The sequence below is a fragment of the Haliotis asinina genome, unplaced genomic scaffold (assembly GCF_037392515.1).
Source record: "Haliotis asinina isolate JCU_RB_2024 unplaced genomic scaffold, JCU_Hal_asi_v2 scaffold_17, whole genome shotgun sequence".
Taxonomy (NCBI): Eukaryota; Metazoa; Mollusca; class Gastropoda; order Lepetellida; family Haliotidae; genus Haliotis; species Haliotis asinina.
In genome coordinates this window covers 1,521,155-1,539,522 of record NW_027133889.1, presented here as the reverse complement: position 1 = coordinate 1,539,522, position 18,368 = coordinate 1,521,155, and the positions used below count along the sequence as shown (strand labels likewise).

The 18,368-nt window shown below is 38.7% G+C and overlaps 2 protein-coding genes across 4 annotated transcripts; both read left to right on the top strand.

Annotated features, from left to right (window-relative positions):
- The first annotated feature begins 914 nt into the window (after nucleotides 1–914).
- Nucleotides 915–3,797, top strand: LOC137269840 (uncharacterized). Of its 2 annotated transcripts, none has more exons than XM_067803681.1 (5): nucleotides 915–945; nucleotides 2,014–2,138; nucleotides 2,436–2,490; nucleotides 2,681–2,773; nucleotides 3,082–3,797. In XM_067803681.1, exons 2-5 carry the CDS (start codon nucleotides 2,022–2,024, stop codon nucleotides 3,489–3,491), a joined length of 675 nt encoding a protein of 224 aa, XP_067659782.1. In that variant the 5' UTR covers nucleotides 915–945; nucleotides 2,014–2,021; the 3' UTR covers nucleotides 3,492–3,797. The 2 variants fall into 2 exon arrangements, with proteins under 2 accessions (XP_067659782.1, XP_067659781.1); XM_067803680.1 differs by lacking the exon at nucleotides 915–945 and adding an exon at nucleotides 956–1,038.
- A 1,097-nt stretch (nucleotides 3,798–4,894) lies between these two features.
- Nucleotides 4,895–16,918, top strand: LOC137269777 (uncharacterized). 2 transcript variants are annotated; one of them, XM_067803608.1, is made up of 5 exons: nucleotides 4,895–4,937; nucleotides 10,075–10,260; nucleotides 10,779–10,821; nucleotides 11,026–11,115; nucleotides 12,679–16,918. In XM_067803608.1, exons 2-5 carry the CDS (start codon nucleotides 10,105–10,107, stop codon nucleotides 13,101–13,103), a joined length of 714 nt encoding a protein of 237 aa, XP_067659709.1. In that variant the 5' UTR covers nucleotides 4,895–4,937; nucleotides 10,075–10,104; the 3' UTR covers nucleotides 13,104–16,918. The 2 variants fall into 2 exon arrangements, with proteins under 2 accessions (XP_067659709.1, XP_067659708.1); XM_067803607.1 differs by lacking the exon at nucleotides 4,895–4,937 and adding an exon at nucleotides 7,337–7,408 and having other exon boundaries at nucleotides 12,679–16,860.
- Nucleotides 16,919–18,368: the final 1,450 nt, after the last annotated feature.

The following is an 18,368-nucleotide window of genomic DNA, read 5'->3' as shown; positions in this document are numbered from 1 at the left end:
GGGGGACGGGAGGAACTCTTTTTCATGCCTGACCCCTCAACTATGTTGCCCATGTATATCGCCCCACATTTGAACATCATATCTGCACAACGAATAAAGTTGCAAGACTCATATTTATCTTCCCGAGTGCCACGTTAAGTTTTTACAGTCAGAGGAGATGTCTTGATATCATTGAGGCTGCTCACATACTAATTAAGGATAGGATCCTAGCACCACACATGATTTTCATGGTCACATGACCTGAAAGTGGTGCTGGGATATGAAACAAATTATGAAATCTGCCAAAGTTTGAGTGGAAAGCGGGTCTTGAACTCCAGATGGTTCCTCCCAATCAAGGAAAGTAATATCACACACTATGCTGAAGTAAAAGCTGCACTGTGCCGAGGTGAGAGGACAGTTAAGACAGACATTTCTGATGCATATGAAAATTATGTCATATCTGCATGAGGTAAGTATACACAAAATGAACCTTATGAATCTTGCATTAACACACACGTCGTACATTATTGTAACTAAAAACTTGCAGATTTTGTTCAGTGTTTTTTGGGGTTTTTTTTAAGTTTTCGGTTTATTCAGTCAAATTGCCATCGTGAGTGTAGTCAACTTAACAATGCTCAAACATGGACGTCCTGCTTGTTAAACAACAATCACACAATGCTCCGCCTCGCTCAATACCTGATTTAACTTCGCCTGTCTACTAAACAGAGGGAATCGCTATCCGCTCTATTGTGTTCTCAGTTCCGGTTTGCTTTCCATGCATTTGTCTGCCCAGTTGTATCGGTTTCATGTAACTACACAAACTCAGAGTCATCCAATCAACATTGATGTCGTATTTTCTGTAACATGTGATTTAACAGATCACGCGATTGGTTAAACCAGTTACATATCCATATTAGTCAATATTCCTGCGCATTAATACACTTACGATAGTCATTCAGTGAAGAGGTGAGTTATTTATACGTGTATTCACTGAACAATGTCACGGGATGGCCATCTGCTTTGCTAACCCTGGAGGGATTCGGGGGAGCATGGAAACCTGTAAGCTTTAACTTTGGGTTTTCTGTGTCTACATTATTCACCACCGATTGGTATTTATAATTTAGTATACGTTAACCAGGAAACCAGCCAGAACAGCTCATTCAATCCATGTCATGATGACCTGACACTAGGATACCGCAATGTTATATTTAGTTTCCGTTCAAACAGTACCGATTTGTTCGGCATGTAAGAGTCTTTCTTCTTATGTGCGGTTACAAGAATTCCGGATGATATAAATTTAGAACTTTCTGTCTCATTATCATTATATTTTTAAGTTCGTCTTTTCTCGTATCCATTTGTGACGATCATAACTACAAAGCGAAACACAATGTATCTCAATACCACACATGGCAATTACCACGCTCAGTGTCCTCTACATAATCATAAACAAGGAAGTACATTCCAACTGATAGAACACCTTTGTGTTTATTTGACGACTCGACGTTCCCGCACTGGCGATACTACAAGCTGCGCATGAAATCAATAAGATATCGCGTAACAAACCTGAAAATAGCACAAACAGAACCTGTCCACTTGATGAGTTTGCCAGGCGTTTCCACTTTGCCTGGAGAGTACATGAATAGTTTCTGTTGTTGTTCACTTGCAAGTATAACATATCTGAACAACCTCGAAATATGAAAAGATTGTTAGATATTGTTTTCTGGGGAGGGGCCTCCAAAGAAGGTAGGGGTGGTGGTGTGTGGGGACAATTTGTCATAATTTGTTATTTTATATCTATCTTGCACCTGTACTTCACCAGGTTGAAGTGTAGTATAAGTCACCACCGGGTCGGTAGGGTAGAATTGTGGCATGTCACATCGATTTCCCTGTTGGGATCACTATGGGTAGCCCATTTCTGGATTTCCCCTCCGTGATTTTGCTGGAGTGTTGCTAAAACAGGTGTAGCTTCACGCACTCCAACTATTCACCTGCTAAGCTGGACGATGTCTAGTCGGTTCTCTTTCTTTACTTCAGGTTGCATTATGAACACGTGGGGAAAGGCTGCTGTTGTGTGCATATTGATTTTCAACATAGCTGTAGGAATTGCAGCTGTTTGTCTAATGCTCACATCTCAGAATTTCAAGACAACACTTGACCAGGTCAGTACAAACATGGAGATTGTCTTTCAAGGGTTATGTTTATGTACCCGATTGTATTGGAAAAGATGTTAATAATCAAAACAGAGGAACAAATGGCTGAAAATAATGTTCAATATGCATGATTTGTCTTGCAGTTTATCATGTATTCTTATGTATGCTGTCTAAATTGGTCTAGTCGTTCTCAAATGGACATTGTGAAATTGTCGAAGAATGGTTACTGCGTAATATTGATATGAAATAAAAAGAAGAAACATGGCTCAGAATATACATCCTAACCAAATTATTGTATTTTTGTAGGTTTATAGGGAAGCGCTGGCAAACGGTCATGGGAAGACTAAAGACAAGACTAACGGTTAGTGGATGTTGTTTGTGCCTCTGAGATATGTGTTTAATACATTAATGTGCAGTCCTATGGGCAAAAGGACTGGAATGGAAAGTACATATTGCAGGTTAATTTTTGTCATATGTATTTCACGTGTTAGTTACGTATCCGAAGTATTAGCTGGAAGTTACCTTTCAGTTACAGCTTCAATGTGTTGCAGATGTGGGACCAATGAACATATCCTTGCAGATGGTCAACCTACTGAAACCTATAGCATTCCTCACAGGCCTGGACGACACTGGACTTGTGGACGGTATGGTCATTTTACCCCTGTTGACCACATGGGAATTAGATCACATATACATATTATCTACACTATAATGGCGATATTGTAATACATTCCTGTTATAACTTTCTTGTTGCTTCCATCAGACATAAGAAAGGTTGGGATAGATTTTAGAAACAAATTTCAACATCGTTTGTGTTCCAAAATATCACAAGCTTATTTATTGTTTTATATTTTGTAAACTCCTTTGTGTATAGATTCTTTTTTAATTTTATAAGGTAGAAAACAGAGAAGATATTAACTTAATTCTTATGCTTGCTTTTTACAATATTCAGATGGCCACTACAGAGTCACTCCTGTAAGAGGATGGGCTGCCCAAACTATGGTTGGGTCGGAAAGACAAGTCCTGTACAATGGGATGCAGAATGATCATGGCAGCATCAGTGTTCCTGCAGCTGGTGTTTATATGGTATATAGCCACGTTATATTTCAAATTAATGAAGACTGTGATGTTCTTCACCGTATAACCAGATACAATGCAGGGAAACAGGAGGAAAACATCGTCTTTCTGGACGTAGTCAGTGGGAATAGACACGATGTAGAACAGGGAGTCTTGGTATCAGCAAGTGTCATCCGTGGAATACTCCAGCTCAATGCTGGAGATCAGCTTCGTGTCGACATATCAGGAGTACTTCAGTCAGACTACGAGAAGGATTGGTCTTACTTTGGACTCTACAAGATCTGAACTTCTTCATCTATGCTGGCGATTTAATAGGTCGTTTGCAATGAAGGGAACGGGTTTTACATGGCTGAATTTTCTCACTGATGGAACCTTCTAATGTGTAAAACCGAAAAAAGAGGGGGTTCACATTTTAAATAGATGTTTATTGACGTTAAGACCTCGTTGAATGTTGTGTTTATCAAAGTATGACTTGTTTGAATCAGCTTTTGTTTCTATGACATGTAAATACCAATATGTATATGTATAGTCAAAACACCTTGAAAATCTCCCATTGCATAGTGATTTCCACATTAAATAATACACTCCAAACTGTGTTTGATGTTTCGTTTTGCAATTGCGTGGTGAATGTTTTTCACATTTTTTGCAGAATTAAAACAATGACTGTTTCCAGGAAACAGTGCTTCTGTGATTACTCACAGATATCAATTCTTTAAAACATAATAGCCTTAGAATAATAAACTGAAAACGTTAACCTATGATAGTTCCTGTGAGGGATGTGAGGGGGAAAGGGGTTTGGTGGTGGGTGAGGTGAGTGGTTATTCTTACATAGATATATCTGCTCTGTCACTAACAGAATCGAGTGAGTAAACTTCTCTCCGGTTATACCTCTGTGATGGTATGTTAATCCATCCCAGGTTGAATGTGTTGGTGCTTGAGCCTGTGTGAATGTGATGGTAGCTGAATGAATTTTGTAATACAACCTCTTTGGAAACTAGAAACGGGCAGTATACGTGTCATAGTCATGTGGTAAAATCAAAATAAAAAAATAAAATAAAAATAAATAAAAAATTTTTTAAAATAAAATAAATAAAAATAAAATAAAATAAAATAAAAGCTCTTTCCGTTTGACAAGCGAACCCGTTGTACAATAAGCCACTCACTGCTTCTGCAATGACAACACGAAAACCTGCATCATTATCCGATTGAAATCAATGAGAATGATACAGAGGCGCGGTGTCCAACTAAGCTAGTACAATTACTAACGGCAAATCCATATGAACTTTTGTCTTATTGTGTACTTGCGCTGTTGCATCATTTATTTGTGTAACTGTCTACTGAGTTGAATGAATAATAAAAAAAAGAGAAAAGTTCCGTTTCACCCTAGAATGCGTCCGAAAGGCGGGGTTTCTGGATATACGGGGTCCAAATAAACAGGCTCCTCTGTTCATGAATATGCATGAATAAGTCACAGTATAGCTCATTGTGACGTCACTGTAACTGCACAAATCGAAGGCAGTAACCGCAGATCACCACGCTGGTTGGACATAGAAATTATTTTTTATCAATACCTCATCTTTGTTATGGCAATGTTTGAAATTTTAACTTATCTAAAATGATCATCCCAAATTAAACAGATCAATATTTTAAAATTAATTTAAAATGATATAACGCAGTAGTGCTGCGGCACGAATGTATTCTTGCGCGGCTTTTGATGACGACATATTTAAGGTTAGTAAATTCAAATGTGTTCCTATCGTCAGCAAGGAATGAACGTCAGTTGAGCATACAAACAATTGCTAGTTGTCTGAATAATATTTTGAATACTTGGAAGCTGGATAAAGTGTTTTTCTTGATTATTTTCTTGACGAAACGCGTAAATGATGCAGTTGTTTTGACCGCCTCTTACCTCATATCGACAGCTGGGATAAGAATAGAGTCGTGTGTGATTGGGCTGCGCTGTTGCTAGTAATGGCCTCTGCATACTCCCCTCGTCGAACTAACGCATGACGTGCAGAAAATGAAATCTCACTATATGTATTCCCAATGACGAATTCATGAATATTCATGAACAGAGGAAACCTGTTTATTCGGACCAGAAATATCCAGAAATCCCGCCTTCCGGACGAAATTTAGGGTGAAAGGGAACTTGCCGTTAGTAATTGTACTCGCTTAGCTGGACACCGCGCCTCCTGAGCATTCTCATGGATTCCCATTGGAAAATGATACGGTTTTCCGAACGCATGTTCATGTTTCACGTCAGTTTTGTTTTCCGAGACGACTAAGTTGCCAATCTCTCGGCAGACGTTTGACGTGAACTGATTAATGATTTATTTTGATGACGTGTTTCCTTGACTGTGTTGAAGTCTTCATCATAAGGTATAAATATTTTACAGTTAAGGATCTCTTTAACACAGTAAATCCTCATTTCATTATTGGTTTTTAAAGGAAATAAATTCCATTGTTGAATTTTGAGTAATATGTTCTGTAGACCGATGCAATTTAAAGGGTGGTAGTTTAGATTATTAACTAGAATTGTTAGTGGCTGTACCCTCAAAGGGGGTTGAAGTATTGTAAACTTCTTGTCCTCCTGAGATTGTATGTAAGTTCTAAAACGTCCCATGTAAATTCAAGTCTACCGGGTTCTTAATCGTAGGTTCCTTGATATTTTAATTTTGGCTAGCATTTCTTACACTCGACAATGGCTGATGGGATGGCGTAAACCCAACTAGGGTCCATTCAGGTAGCAAAGGTACTGTAAGTCCCCATGGACCCTAGTATTGTGATCCACCTTCAGTTGTTGGAGATGTATAGCTCGTGTTTTATATCGCATGGTCCTCTTTAATTACACTGTTTCAGCTTTCAGTGCTAGTTTTATGTTCATATCTGTGATAACATAGTGTCTTACTGCCCTTCGTTTTCATTCTATTGATTTTAATATAGATATAAATTAAACTGTTCTCGTCACGATATGGCTGCAATATTGCCGATGTGACGTTAAATATTAACTCACTCACTCACTCACTTCCTTTGCTAGAGCAATACAGGTTCATATGCAGAATGGGTGACGGTTTTGTGTTTTGCAGTAATTCAAACTGTAGAACTACATCTATGCTAATACACGTACAGAAAGAGTTTTGATATGAAATTTCTGATAACCCTAAGACATATGACGAAGTCTTCATGAATAGGTCAGAGAAAATGATTTCCATACACTGCAACAGAAATGGGAAACAAGCCTCGACGGGAGACATAATTAATCTGCACGTTTCCTTTGTTTGTGTGTTGTTTAATGCTACGCTGCAAAAAAATGTCGAATCTGAACTAGTCAATCCAGTGATTAACAACCCGAGCATCTGTCTAAGCAATTAGGATGAGATCACGTGACAACCAACTCAGCGAGCCTGACTATCCGATCCCATTAGTCGCCGCTTAGTCGATAAGACTGCGAGTTGCTGAAGACCATTTCTAGTCTTCACTTGTCTTCTGCTGATATTAAACTTACAAATTAAATTAAACTATATTTATAGAACATTACCGAATAGTTTGAATGTTATGCATCTGTCATCGATTGTGGCTGTTGACAGTGTGTAAAACTTAGACTGCTGACCCAGTGAGGTACCATGTCGGAGAGTTAGACGCCGTGCCTTGACTATTACTTGATGAGACCCTTCAGTACCGTGACAAATGCAACTTTAGAAAACTCACACGTACTAGAGCGCCATAACCATAACGATATATTTTATTATTAATATAAATCACCAGTTCACTGGGTGCATATGTCACCTCGATTCACCCAGCAGAATATATGATCCGCTTGGATAATCTTAGGTTATCCTACGTAATAAGCACTGAGCATGTCCTTACGGCGAGGACTGCATCGCTTTATACCGCACGCGTTGTTACTAGCACTAGAAACACTGATACAAGCGCGCACTAGGCGTTGTTTGACCTCTAAGTGTGCTAGAGAGACATAAGGTGATGCAATGTTTACTCTCTTTATGTTTTACAGAAAAGATCAATATTTCACATCACTGAAGTTAAACACAAGCCTGTCCTAATTCATTGCATCAAAATCGTCAATATTATATACAATGGAAACCATTACAAGAATTGAAGCGAACTATATTGTTATTTTTATCGGTGACTTAACTCTGCTGTTCGATAGGTTTACTTCTGGTCGCACGCAGTATGTGAAAGAGGTAAGGATTTGTTTTTCTAAATTTATTTTGCAACGTTCAGAAAAAAAATCGTTTAATCGGGACACACGGTGTACAAATAAGTAAGACTACACTGTTGATGCAATCAGGAGAAACTTCGCTGTCTGAATAATCAGTTATAAATAAACGTGTCTTATTGATTGACACGTATGTGATCACACATTCCCCGGCAAGTATGAAATGTTGAAAATTATACAACCCCGGCACATGATGTAAATTGTTTTCGTTATAACAGTTATAAAGAGGGACTATTTCTTGGAGCACTATCTAGGTTATATGCTGCGCAGTTGCAAAACTTGTCACAGGCTAAATAAAGAGCCAAGCTGGCATTAAGTATGTACTTTGGAAAACCCAGAAAGATCTAAAAATAGGAGGGGAATCCCCTCCGTGAAAACTATTTAAGTTGTATTAATAGATGTGTATCGACCATGTGAACACTGTGACAGCTGCTACCTAGGACGGATAATGTTGTACTAAATATAGCAGAATTTATGAATTTTAGGTTTGAATTCGCTCTCCTGTGTTTCGGTCTCGCGTGATAGCACGAATGATGTTTTTGCAGGGCCGTTAATTCAGTCTTGTTATCGTGAAGTCATTCCTGAACGTAGATCATGTTCTCCGGACGATGAAAAACATTTTCATGAACAAATAATGTCAAATTTGAAAATTACAACGAAACGTATGACTCCTAGTGACGCAAATTGGGCTGTATCATTAGAGTTATAATTAAACCATATCTTGTCACATTTGACAGTTCAGGAGACCCAGCCATGAATAACTTGTTGTAGTCCGTCTCCTATTTTCGGGGGTTTCCTATCGTCGGGGTAAACACGTTTCTTGCCGAGATCGCTTATGTGTGATACTTAACGGTTGATTTCATCACTGACTGGTAACTAGGTAATGGCCCAGATCTTTGAATAATCAAAATTTTGTAATGTAAGGAATATTTACCGACTTGCACAAATCATAACATCCCCCCTTCCCCCTTTCCGACAGGATATCTTCCTCTTCCTTACACTTCATAACGATACTTCCACGTTATGCAGCGATAAGAGGTAATGCCTCATTAAGTCAATGGAGGACGACCTTGTTTTTCACAGAGCTCAGGAGTGGTAATACGCCTGATAGATCTGACGGTTGATAGATGAAGATGTTAGAGGGGGGGGGGGGGGGGGGGGGGTCCCTTCGTATAAAAACAACAAGCATTCATACGAAAACAACTTTTTGTATTATTTTTCCAGCCGATCTCTGTAAGTACCGCGAGAATAGGAAACCCTAGTAAACAGACTATGGTGTAAAATCAGAGACCTTCCTGTCAGATTACTTCGAATTCACGTGTATATAAGTTGGCTTTAAAGACACAATAATATTGATCAAACGTATTTAGATAGTGATCAGTACTTGTCTACTTGGGTCAATTCCCCTTGCTGAAACAGGACAATGTGTCTTGCAATACAAAGGCATTTATTTGCTGTTTACAAACTATCACATATGCATGTGTGATGTTGTTTTGTGTCTGCTGTTAGATACACAAACAACGATGGCCGGCAACTGTATACATGGCTTATTTCATGGCACATCCCCATGGTCCCTGGTGTGGCGATCGACCTAACTATAGCCATTGTATGTGTCACGGGTTCTGGTGTTGAAATGTCCCATGGACAATACATGATGAGACGGGGAACGTCGCTTAAGATGTGAACCAGTTTATTGAATGTGAATTACAAAGATTACAACATTATAAAATGTTGCACGTCTGACATAATCGGATGGTGACATGGAAGTCGAATATATGTATTATATGAATGGATAGGCAATAAACAATACAATTACAATTACAATTTTAATGTAATGATTATGCTATAGATGTACAAGTGCTAAAATATATATGACGTCACGAATTAACGCTTCGTGTAGGATATTTATAGCTAATGTGACGTCACCCATTAGCGATCAGTCTGAATAACATAAAATTGATGATTAGATATACAGCAGATATAAAATCATAATGTGTAATCATTCACACACTGTCTTACGTGCAATGCTAGTGTTTTAAGTTAGTAAGTGATCTGCTAAAGTAAGTATAGATTCTATATTACTATTACTAACTTAACAAAATGTTATTACCATGTTGGTGATAATAATATATGCATACTAGCAATGATATAGATGTAGAAAGAGTAGATGTAGAGAGGGTGCTTACCTGTGAATTAGCAAGATTACAACATTACAGAATGTTGCACGTCCGACATAGTCGGGTGGTGACAAGGAAGTGTCACAGGCATGGGACGCACGTGATTTGGCGGGTAGCCAAATACGGATGGGACGTACAACTTTCTACATGCGGACAGTGGAGAGCAGCCTTCTGGGAAATAAAAGGCTGTCGGCGACATATGGTTGTGTGTTAGGTTGATGTTTTAGTTTACTGTCGATGTGACTTTAGTTTTCACTCACTCACTCACTCACTCACTCACCCACTCACTCACTCACTCGCTCACCTACTAACTCTCTCACTCACTCACTCACTCACTCACCCATCAAATCACTTACTCACTCACTCACTCACCCACTCACCCATCAAATCACATACTCACTCGTTCACTTACTAACTCACCCACTCACTCTTTTCTGTCCAATGTCTTTTTTAGAAAATGCCAACAATGGCCAAATGAAACATCATGCGAAAGTGGAAAGTTGTTGTGGGAGTTGTGCTCACCCTCAACATAGCGGTGGGGATCGTCGTTATTTGCTTGGTGGTGACAACCCAGCAGGAAAGTTTTCCCTCGGCCACTCTTCGAAGCACTGCAGATAAGTTGAAGGAACACCTCGAGGAAGTACGAATCTAAAATAATATATACCTATTCAAATTCTGTTGAAGAGACTTAAAAGCTTTTTTATTCAGTCGTAAATTATATATTGTGAAGTGTGTTTAAAGTTTGCTGCAAACGGAATACCGAGACTAGAAGCTTATCTCTGCATTAAACATATTTTGCAGAAAAAAACAGTTCATAAATTTTAAAAAATATAATGAAAAGGAGGATGAGATTTTCTTCATTTTCAAGCCATATACACTGGACTTAAACTTGCGTTGGTCTTCTTGGATATGTTAAACCTTGTTTCAGTGTCTGTGTGACAGACTTGCCATTACATTAATGATTTAGTACAATATCGACATAATACCTCTAAGTGTCTGTATTTGTTTGTTAATAGTTCTAAACGAAAGTAAAGATATTAAATATGATCATGTGTTATCGCTGAGAACTGGTGCATCTGTGAGGCTGCAAATGTATGAAAACGTCGTTTACTCTTCAAATGAAAGAGCATGTCAATGATAACATAATGATTGTTGCAGACTTATGCTCACATCCAACAGACCCCGCTTCGACACTCTCCCAGTAAGTTGACACATTTTGCGTTAAATACACCGTCCGCCAGATTTCTTGTGAATTGTAAAGCTTACAGAAATGAAATATCTGTTGACGAATGTTATTTTCTCAACTATCAAGAGGTTTTATACACCATAAAGTTTCCAGTACAACGTACATTGCTTTGAAAGGCATGTTTCCAGGGAAGTGATATAACTGTTTGGTTTTATACAGGTCCACAAGTGATCAGCACACAAGAACACTGGAACATCTTGAAACCTATTGCATTCTTTACAGGACTTGATTTTGATAATAACAATGCAGGTATGTATCACTAATGTTATCATTGTCTTGTTTCTCAGCTCACCATCGTTACGTACGTTGCCTCTCCAAGATGTTACTATTCAGCATCCATAAGAATTGAGCAATCGTTTGTAAATATGGCCACATTCGGCAATATTTCACTATTTGGTGGCGTCCTGTATATACTCTTCAAAAAAGAAGGGGAACCTGCACTTTCAATTTGGATAGGAAATGTAAACGTTAACAAACGTTTCAAGGACAGACATCCTAAGAACGCACCACCATTTCCCTCTATTACCACCAATAAACACAACGCATGATATGAACGTGCACAAAGCAGTAGCCCCATAGACGTGCGTGGGTCCCAGTCTTGATTTTGACGGGGTTTTTTTCAAGAAGGTCGAGAAATCACTTAGAACTCACTCATCTTGCATCACACATTTGTTAGTGTTTGTTTCTAGTCGTTTGTTTTAAAATGAATATCGTATATATGCAAATTACATACCATACACCAATCAACAAAAGTGACTCCATTCCTTAGGTTGTCAAGAAGTGCAAACGATGATGCGCTCTCAAAACATTCAATGGTATCACATCAACAATGGCTGACTCCGAAAAATCTCCTAAACGTTTTTAATCGTTCCCCTACTCATTTTTTTTTTTAAGAGTATATATTCGAGTCTGGGAGTCTGGTCAGACTGCTACCGCTATATTCACGGGTCGTATTTGAAAATGTGATTTCATTGGTGAATTTAATTTCGTTAAAGAAATTACTACCAGCCCACGATGCAGTCAAGCGAATTTGTGCAACGAACATGCCTTAAAACAATGATCTCAGCTTGTCGAGAGGACAGAGGTATCATATTCCCCTTCACGTCACAAGTACGTGACGAAGCACCCCGTTTATTTTTTTATCAGCCATATCGAGCTCGAGTGCGTTTAATCAAAAACGAATTAATGCCACGCGTAGAGCCCTTAAGTGAAAGAAAACGCTTTGAAAAGAATATTTTGTCGCTCAGTTGGTAACATGGAATGGAAACAAGGAAGGACACAACTGGATATTCAGCACCACCAAACCAGATACGTGACACACCCTGCTTGGACTTTCTTGTAATATCGATGAAACTTTACATACTCACGTGTAAAAAATCATCACCCTGTAGACTTTCCTCGAGCAGATGGTTCTCACAAAACAGTTTTGTACCTGACAAGCCATTAATTAGGACTGCTTGATTCACTATCAATTTGTTAAGTCACATAAAACTTATGCTTGTTTCCCGTCACCTTGTAAAAAGAATAAAACAATTAAATTTATTTTCACATTTTATCGTCGGGTCGAAATTTCGGGTCGGTCAGTAATAAGAAAGAAGAACTGTATCATGTATTGCCATGCCATATCGTGGTGACGTGCCCAGACTCAAAGGACAAATGCATTTTTTTTCTTTTGTGATCCATTCAGTTACTACTGCTACATAGTTTTGATATGAACCGAGTTTTGAGTTTTGCTAAAAGCGGCGTAAAACTAAACTCACTCACACACAAATCTGTGGTACTGACATCTGTCAACTTGTCCATTCTTAACAGATAATCCTTCATCCACTGCAGTCAGGAACTGGATGCCTTTCTTAGGACCAGGCGGCAGGCAGTACTTGTACAATGGAATGACGTACGAAAACGGAAGTATTGTAGTCCCGACCGGTGGAGTGTATGTTGTTTATGACCATATGAAATTCTACACAGAAAAAAATCGTCGCTCAGATCCCGAGATAGATTTCCACCACAGCATAACAAGGTACAATGCCGCCAGCCAACAACTGGAAACTGTATCGAGAAACACAGTGACTGAAAACAAGAATGATATAATCGACGGATCAAGTCTGGAATACTCCAGTGATATCCACGTGCTGGTCCGACTGAACGCTGGTGATCAGTTAATAGTAAATGTGTCGCATTCAGAAAAGTTAAAATCTGACAGGGATTGGCATTACTTTGGAGCGTATATTATTTAAAACCTACATAAACGCAACACGACAGTTACTACTATAAACCCCTGCAACCTAAGTATTAAAAGGCGAGTGTTTATAGATATTAACTTCTGTATTCTGAGGATCACGACGTTTCGGAGATCAGATGATAAAATAGTAATCATATATTCCGAAAGGTCGTGTTCCTCAAAATAGAGAAGTTGACATCCACAAATACTAACCTTTACGCGACTCGCTACCACTATGGTGTTCAAATACTTGAACCTAAAAGTAGTCTTCCTCCCGACCGTATCCTTAACGGTTCATAAAATTACCCTCAAAGGTTCTTAACGCGTCGTACTGTATCAAACAAGAAGTGTTTCTTTGTTTAAAGAAATACATATTTCAGTATCTCTAAATACATCCTTCCACCTCCGGTGAGCTATTCATATGGCTACTACAGTGACTGTGGAGACGCCTCGTGTGACAGCCTAAATGACATCTCGTATAATCCGCGTCCAACTCGTCGCCGGAAGCGTTCTATTTTCCGCGAAGAACATAACAGTCCGCGACCATTTTTCACAGCCGGAAATGGTAAGTACACTGCGTTTGAACTCTACACGAATAAACAATCCCCCCCCCCCCCCCCCCACACACACACACACACACACACTACCCCCAGCAGTAACCATTATCTTAAAATAAACAAGATTCCTTTAGTAGAAGTGGTATATTTTCTATATTTTGATATTGAAGTTACGCAAGAATATGTACGTGCATGTAAATATTTATAACGTGCCTATTCATTAAAACACATATACGGCTGTCCCTCAATGCCCGTAGGCTACATTGGTGTACATACACACCATACGTAAATTACACAATAGAGAAAGAACAAGTATATACATAGTTTAAACTTTAGAAAACGCACAAAAACACCAAATAAGCCCTAACCTGCGCGTTTGCATATTGTAATTCCAGACTCGGCAGAGACCGGGCTGTGCGAGTCGCCTCGCGTTTCCCTTTGTCAACAGTAAGTTTATCTACGTGATAATGGAATGATGTTTTGGGTGTGTTGTGGACGTGAGGTGGGATGATGCAATCGTGAGGGTACCTCCGTACATCCAAGAAGGTCCCTCCAGAATTCCAAGGGTAGGGACGAGCAAATTTCCGACACGACATAGATGGTACAATAGAGGTAAATACTCGACCACGTATATTTCATACACCTAACCAAAAGTAAAGCCGTGTAAATGAAGATGTCTTGGACATCGATAAGGAAAAAAATCTTGCACATAAATATGTTATGTATAAAACAATGACAAAAAGGAAATGCTGTTTGTCAATGATTTTTTCATAAACATTTGATCTCAGGATATGTCTATTATCGATTATAAATGATCAGTCAGAAGCGTGTGTAAGGTTTTTGAAGCGAAAGAGCTATTACAGAGATGTACAGTTGCATCTAATGACTGGACTACAATATTGTTACTGGGGAATTTAGTTCACTTATTGGCAGTACAATCGGAAGTTCACTATGTCGCCGACGTGCTGAAGAATAATAAAGAAAATGGTTTCATCTTCTTTATCTTCAACACGATTGGAAGCAAACTGACTAAAACGTATGTTAGCGGGGACCGGGGGATTACAACATCAGGCCGCTTCCATCTCCATCTTGCGGAATCCACGTCTCAAAAATGCAAAGGCGGGTTCCTTATGGTAGGGTAATTGGCTGTATCGTTCAATTTAAACACGTTCTGAGTTTGGCATTTGCAGAATACCATGCTACCGGGTATCCGTATCAATGCCGATTGACTGAGATTCTCATTTCGTATCAAATCATGAAGAAAATCCCCTTACTCTTAGATCTGGATTGGAACTGATCTTGAGTAACCCATGCGTGTCGTCAGAGGCGAATAACGGCATCGGGTGGTCAGGTTCCCTGACGTGTTTGACACATGTCATTGTGTCCCATCTGCGTCGTTCGAAGATCATGCTGTTGATCACTGGTGTGTCTGCCTCACCTGAATCGACTATTTACAGAGCACCACCATATAGCTGGAATAGTGCTGAGAGTGGCGTGAAACTATGTTCACTCACTCATTCCAAACACACTTATAATCCTAGTCTATTTGGTTACGACTTCACGAAAGGAATCCGAATGCTAGAGCCAATACAGACAGATGCAGTCAGAAGTAACCTCTTCAGGTTCCTGATGCAGTCCCAACACTGCTTCGATATACAGATAATTTAATGAGCAGGGCTAGGACCAGGGTTACCTTCTGTAACACTAACTACCGAGAGCAGGATTTAAATCCTGATCAACTGGGACGCCAATTTACGACGAGCACATTCCTGGAAGTTTCAAAAGCTTTCGATATGGTTTGGCTTAAAGTGCTGATACAAAAATCCTAAAATGGCATAGTAATGAAAGTTTCTCTTCTTTTGGAGTGAATTTGTGAGTGAGTGAATTTATTTTACGCCACTTTTACCAATATTCCACCAATAACAGTGCGTGAGACACCAGAAATACACGTCACACATTGTGTTTTGTTTGAATTGAACCCGGGGCTTCGGAGTGACGAGCAATCACCTTTACCATTTGGTAACCCACCGCTGCAATCTTACCTTGGAAAGTGGCAGATACAAAAATCCCTCTGCTCCCCCAACAGAAAGATATTGTAAATATTGTATTGATTACGTGTGTCGATGCTATAGTGCTTTTTTTCTCACGAATTGCCCATTGTTCTTGTTAACAGTGAATCAGATGGAAAGCCTAATTAATGCATGCCTCTGGTATCCTTTTTTCTGAGGTAAAATAGTTTTTAAAATATATATACGACAAAAGCGTTTTTCGCTCATATTACCGCGCATTTTTACCAACGTTATACATGTTCACATACACGTGTTATTCATTTTATAATTATGTTAAAAATATATAATATGTAATTGCTTGTGTTAGTGTACCGTATATCTTATATCCTCGGAATATAACGACCTTACACAAAATCATAATAATATGAAAATTGTTTTAATTTTTTCATCCTTAGCACATATTCATTACAGCTGTATATTTATTTTTGTCAAAGCCCTTGTGAGAGAGTGGCCACAGCGGGGAGAGTTTCTCTATTGTTATATGCACATTTCTACCATTTCTATATGGCATGTATTATGTGTATGACATTTAAGGGGCCGTTAAAATAAATAGGTGGGGTTTAGGTGGGGTTGGGGTGGGGTGGGGGGCAGCCTTTATATTCTGGGGAGGTGAGTGTTCCTAAAGTTAACTTTGTACATATGCATTAGAGGTGGAGGTCAGAAATTGTGTACATAAAAGTAACAATATTGTGATTAAAACGGTGGGAGGGTTTAGGGTGGTGGTGGCGGCAGTGATATTGTACATCAAATGCAGGAGGTCGTTTCATTTGTACATAAATTTAAGGGGTTTTCATTCACAGTGTACCTGGTATTCCTCAAAAATCATCATCTCACTCGCTACCTAAAGCAGTCCCGCGCATACAGTAAGGCACTCCACTCATATCCCTACTGGCATGCCCCCAGCACATGCTCCGTAAAGAGTTGACAGTAATATTCTGGGCATCCTCCCAAACAACCCTTGGATCATAAACGAGCTGTATAACACCACACCAAAAGATAAAAACAAACAAACAAACAAATAAATAAATAAACAAATAAATAAATAAACGAAGGAATAAATAACTAAATAAATAAACAAACAAACAAACAAACAAACAAACAAACAAATAAACAAACAAACAAACAAACAAACAAACAAATAAATAAACGAAGGAATAACTAACTAACTAACTAACTAACTAACTAACTAAATAAATAAATAAAAACCAATAAAGCCACAACTTTATGGTAAAGGATATGAGCACAATAGTGCGGCTCAAGGGTCCTCTAACCGGGGCCCATAACGCACTGACTTCAACCGAGACATACCACGCTCCACTCATATCCCTACAGGCATGACCCCCAGCACATGCTCCATAAAGAGCTAACAGTAATATTCTGGGCATCCTCCCAAACAACCCTTGGATCATAAACGAGCCGTATAACACCACACCAAAAGAGAAAAATAAATAAATAAATAAATAAATAAATAAATAAATAAATAAATAAATAAATAAATAAATAAATAAATAAATAAATAAATAAATAAATAAATAAACGAAGGAATAAATAACTAACTGACTAACTAACTAACTAAATAAATAAATAAAAACCAATAAAGCCACAACTTTATGGTAAAGGATATGAGCACAATAGTGCGACTCAAGGGCCCTCTAACCGGGGCCCATAACGCACTGACTTCAACCGAGACATACCACAAGCTAATCACCAAACACAATGAAAACATAATACAATGTTACCTTACTAAATACAACGATGCCCATTTCTAAGGAAAACTGCGTAAATCGAACAACAATAATACACCACACAGAATTATTTTAGGCAAAAACATCCATCCCTTTGGATCCCAACCCTCCCCCAGAGTGTTTGGCAAAAATTCACGAGGAACTAACAGCCAAAGCGACCCTCAACCGAATAAACTCGAATAAACTCAAATGTAAACTGTCCTTCTTCACCAGATATAATTACATACAGAAAAAAAGCCGACAAAGCCCTTCCATCTTCAGCACACTGCATAGCTAAACGAATATCATCAGCACACTATTTTGAGTGTGGTTATCCATATATTTTTCGCACTATCTTTTCATGTGTCATGCTTTGCCTTGTTGTCTAAGTGATCAATGACCAGAGACAGGCTCATTCACTATATTTTAGCTATTTGTAGTACTATGGAGAGATTTCTAAAGTATGTCTAGTCATTTTAGCCACAATACGAAGCTCTGTCCATCACGCTTTTTATGTTGTATTTAGATCTAGACTATTGGTTCAGTTATTCGCTTGCTACATAATGCTGTCATGAATATAGATTAAAACAAACGAGTAACTATGACTTCAAGAGTTGAGCCCAACAGGTTTAGACCGTTTGGCTAAAAACAGACCAATAAATTACAGTCTAATACTCAGTGAAACACTGATTTTAATCGAATCATTCAACTCTGTCAGGTTTTGAAGAATTTAATTTCTCCTAAACATTGAAAAAAATGTTTAAAAAACTATCATTAAAATATTGACACCGGTCACTATTTGCTGCGAGGGAGAAAAGGGACAGACAGGTGTGCGAGAAAGGATGGAGACGACACAGCCCATGTTAATGAATCAGTGACTTTGTCGGCACTTGTGCACATGCAAATGGCTGTCCCTTTTCTCTGCCCTCCT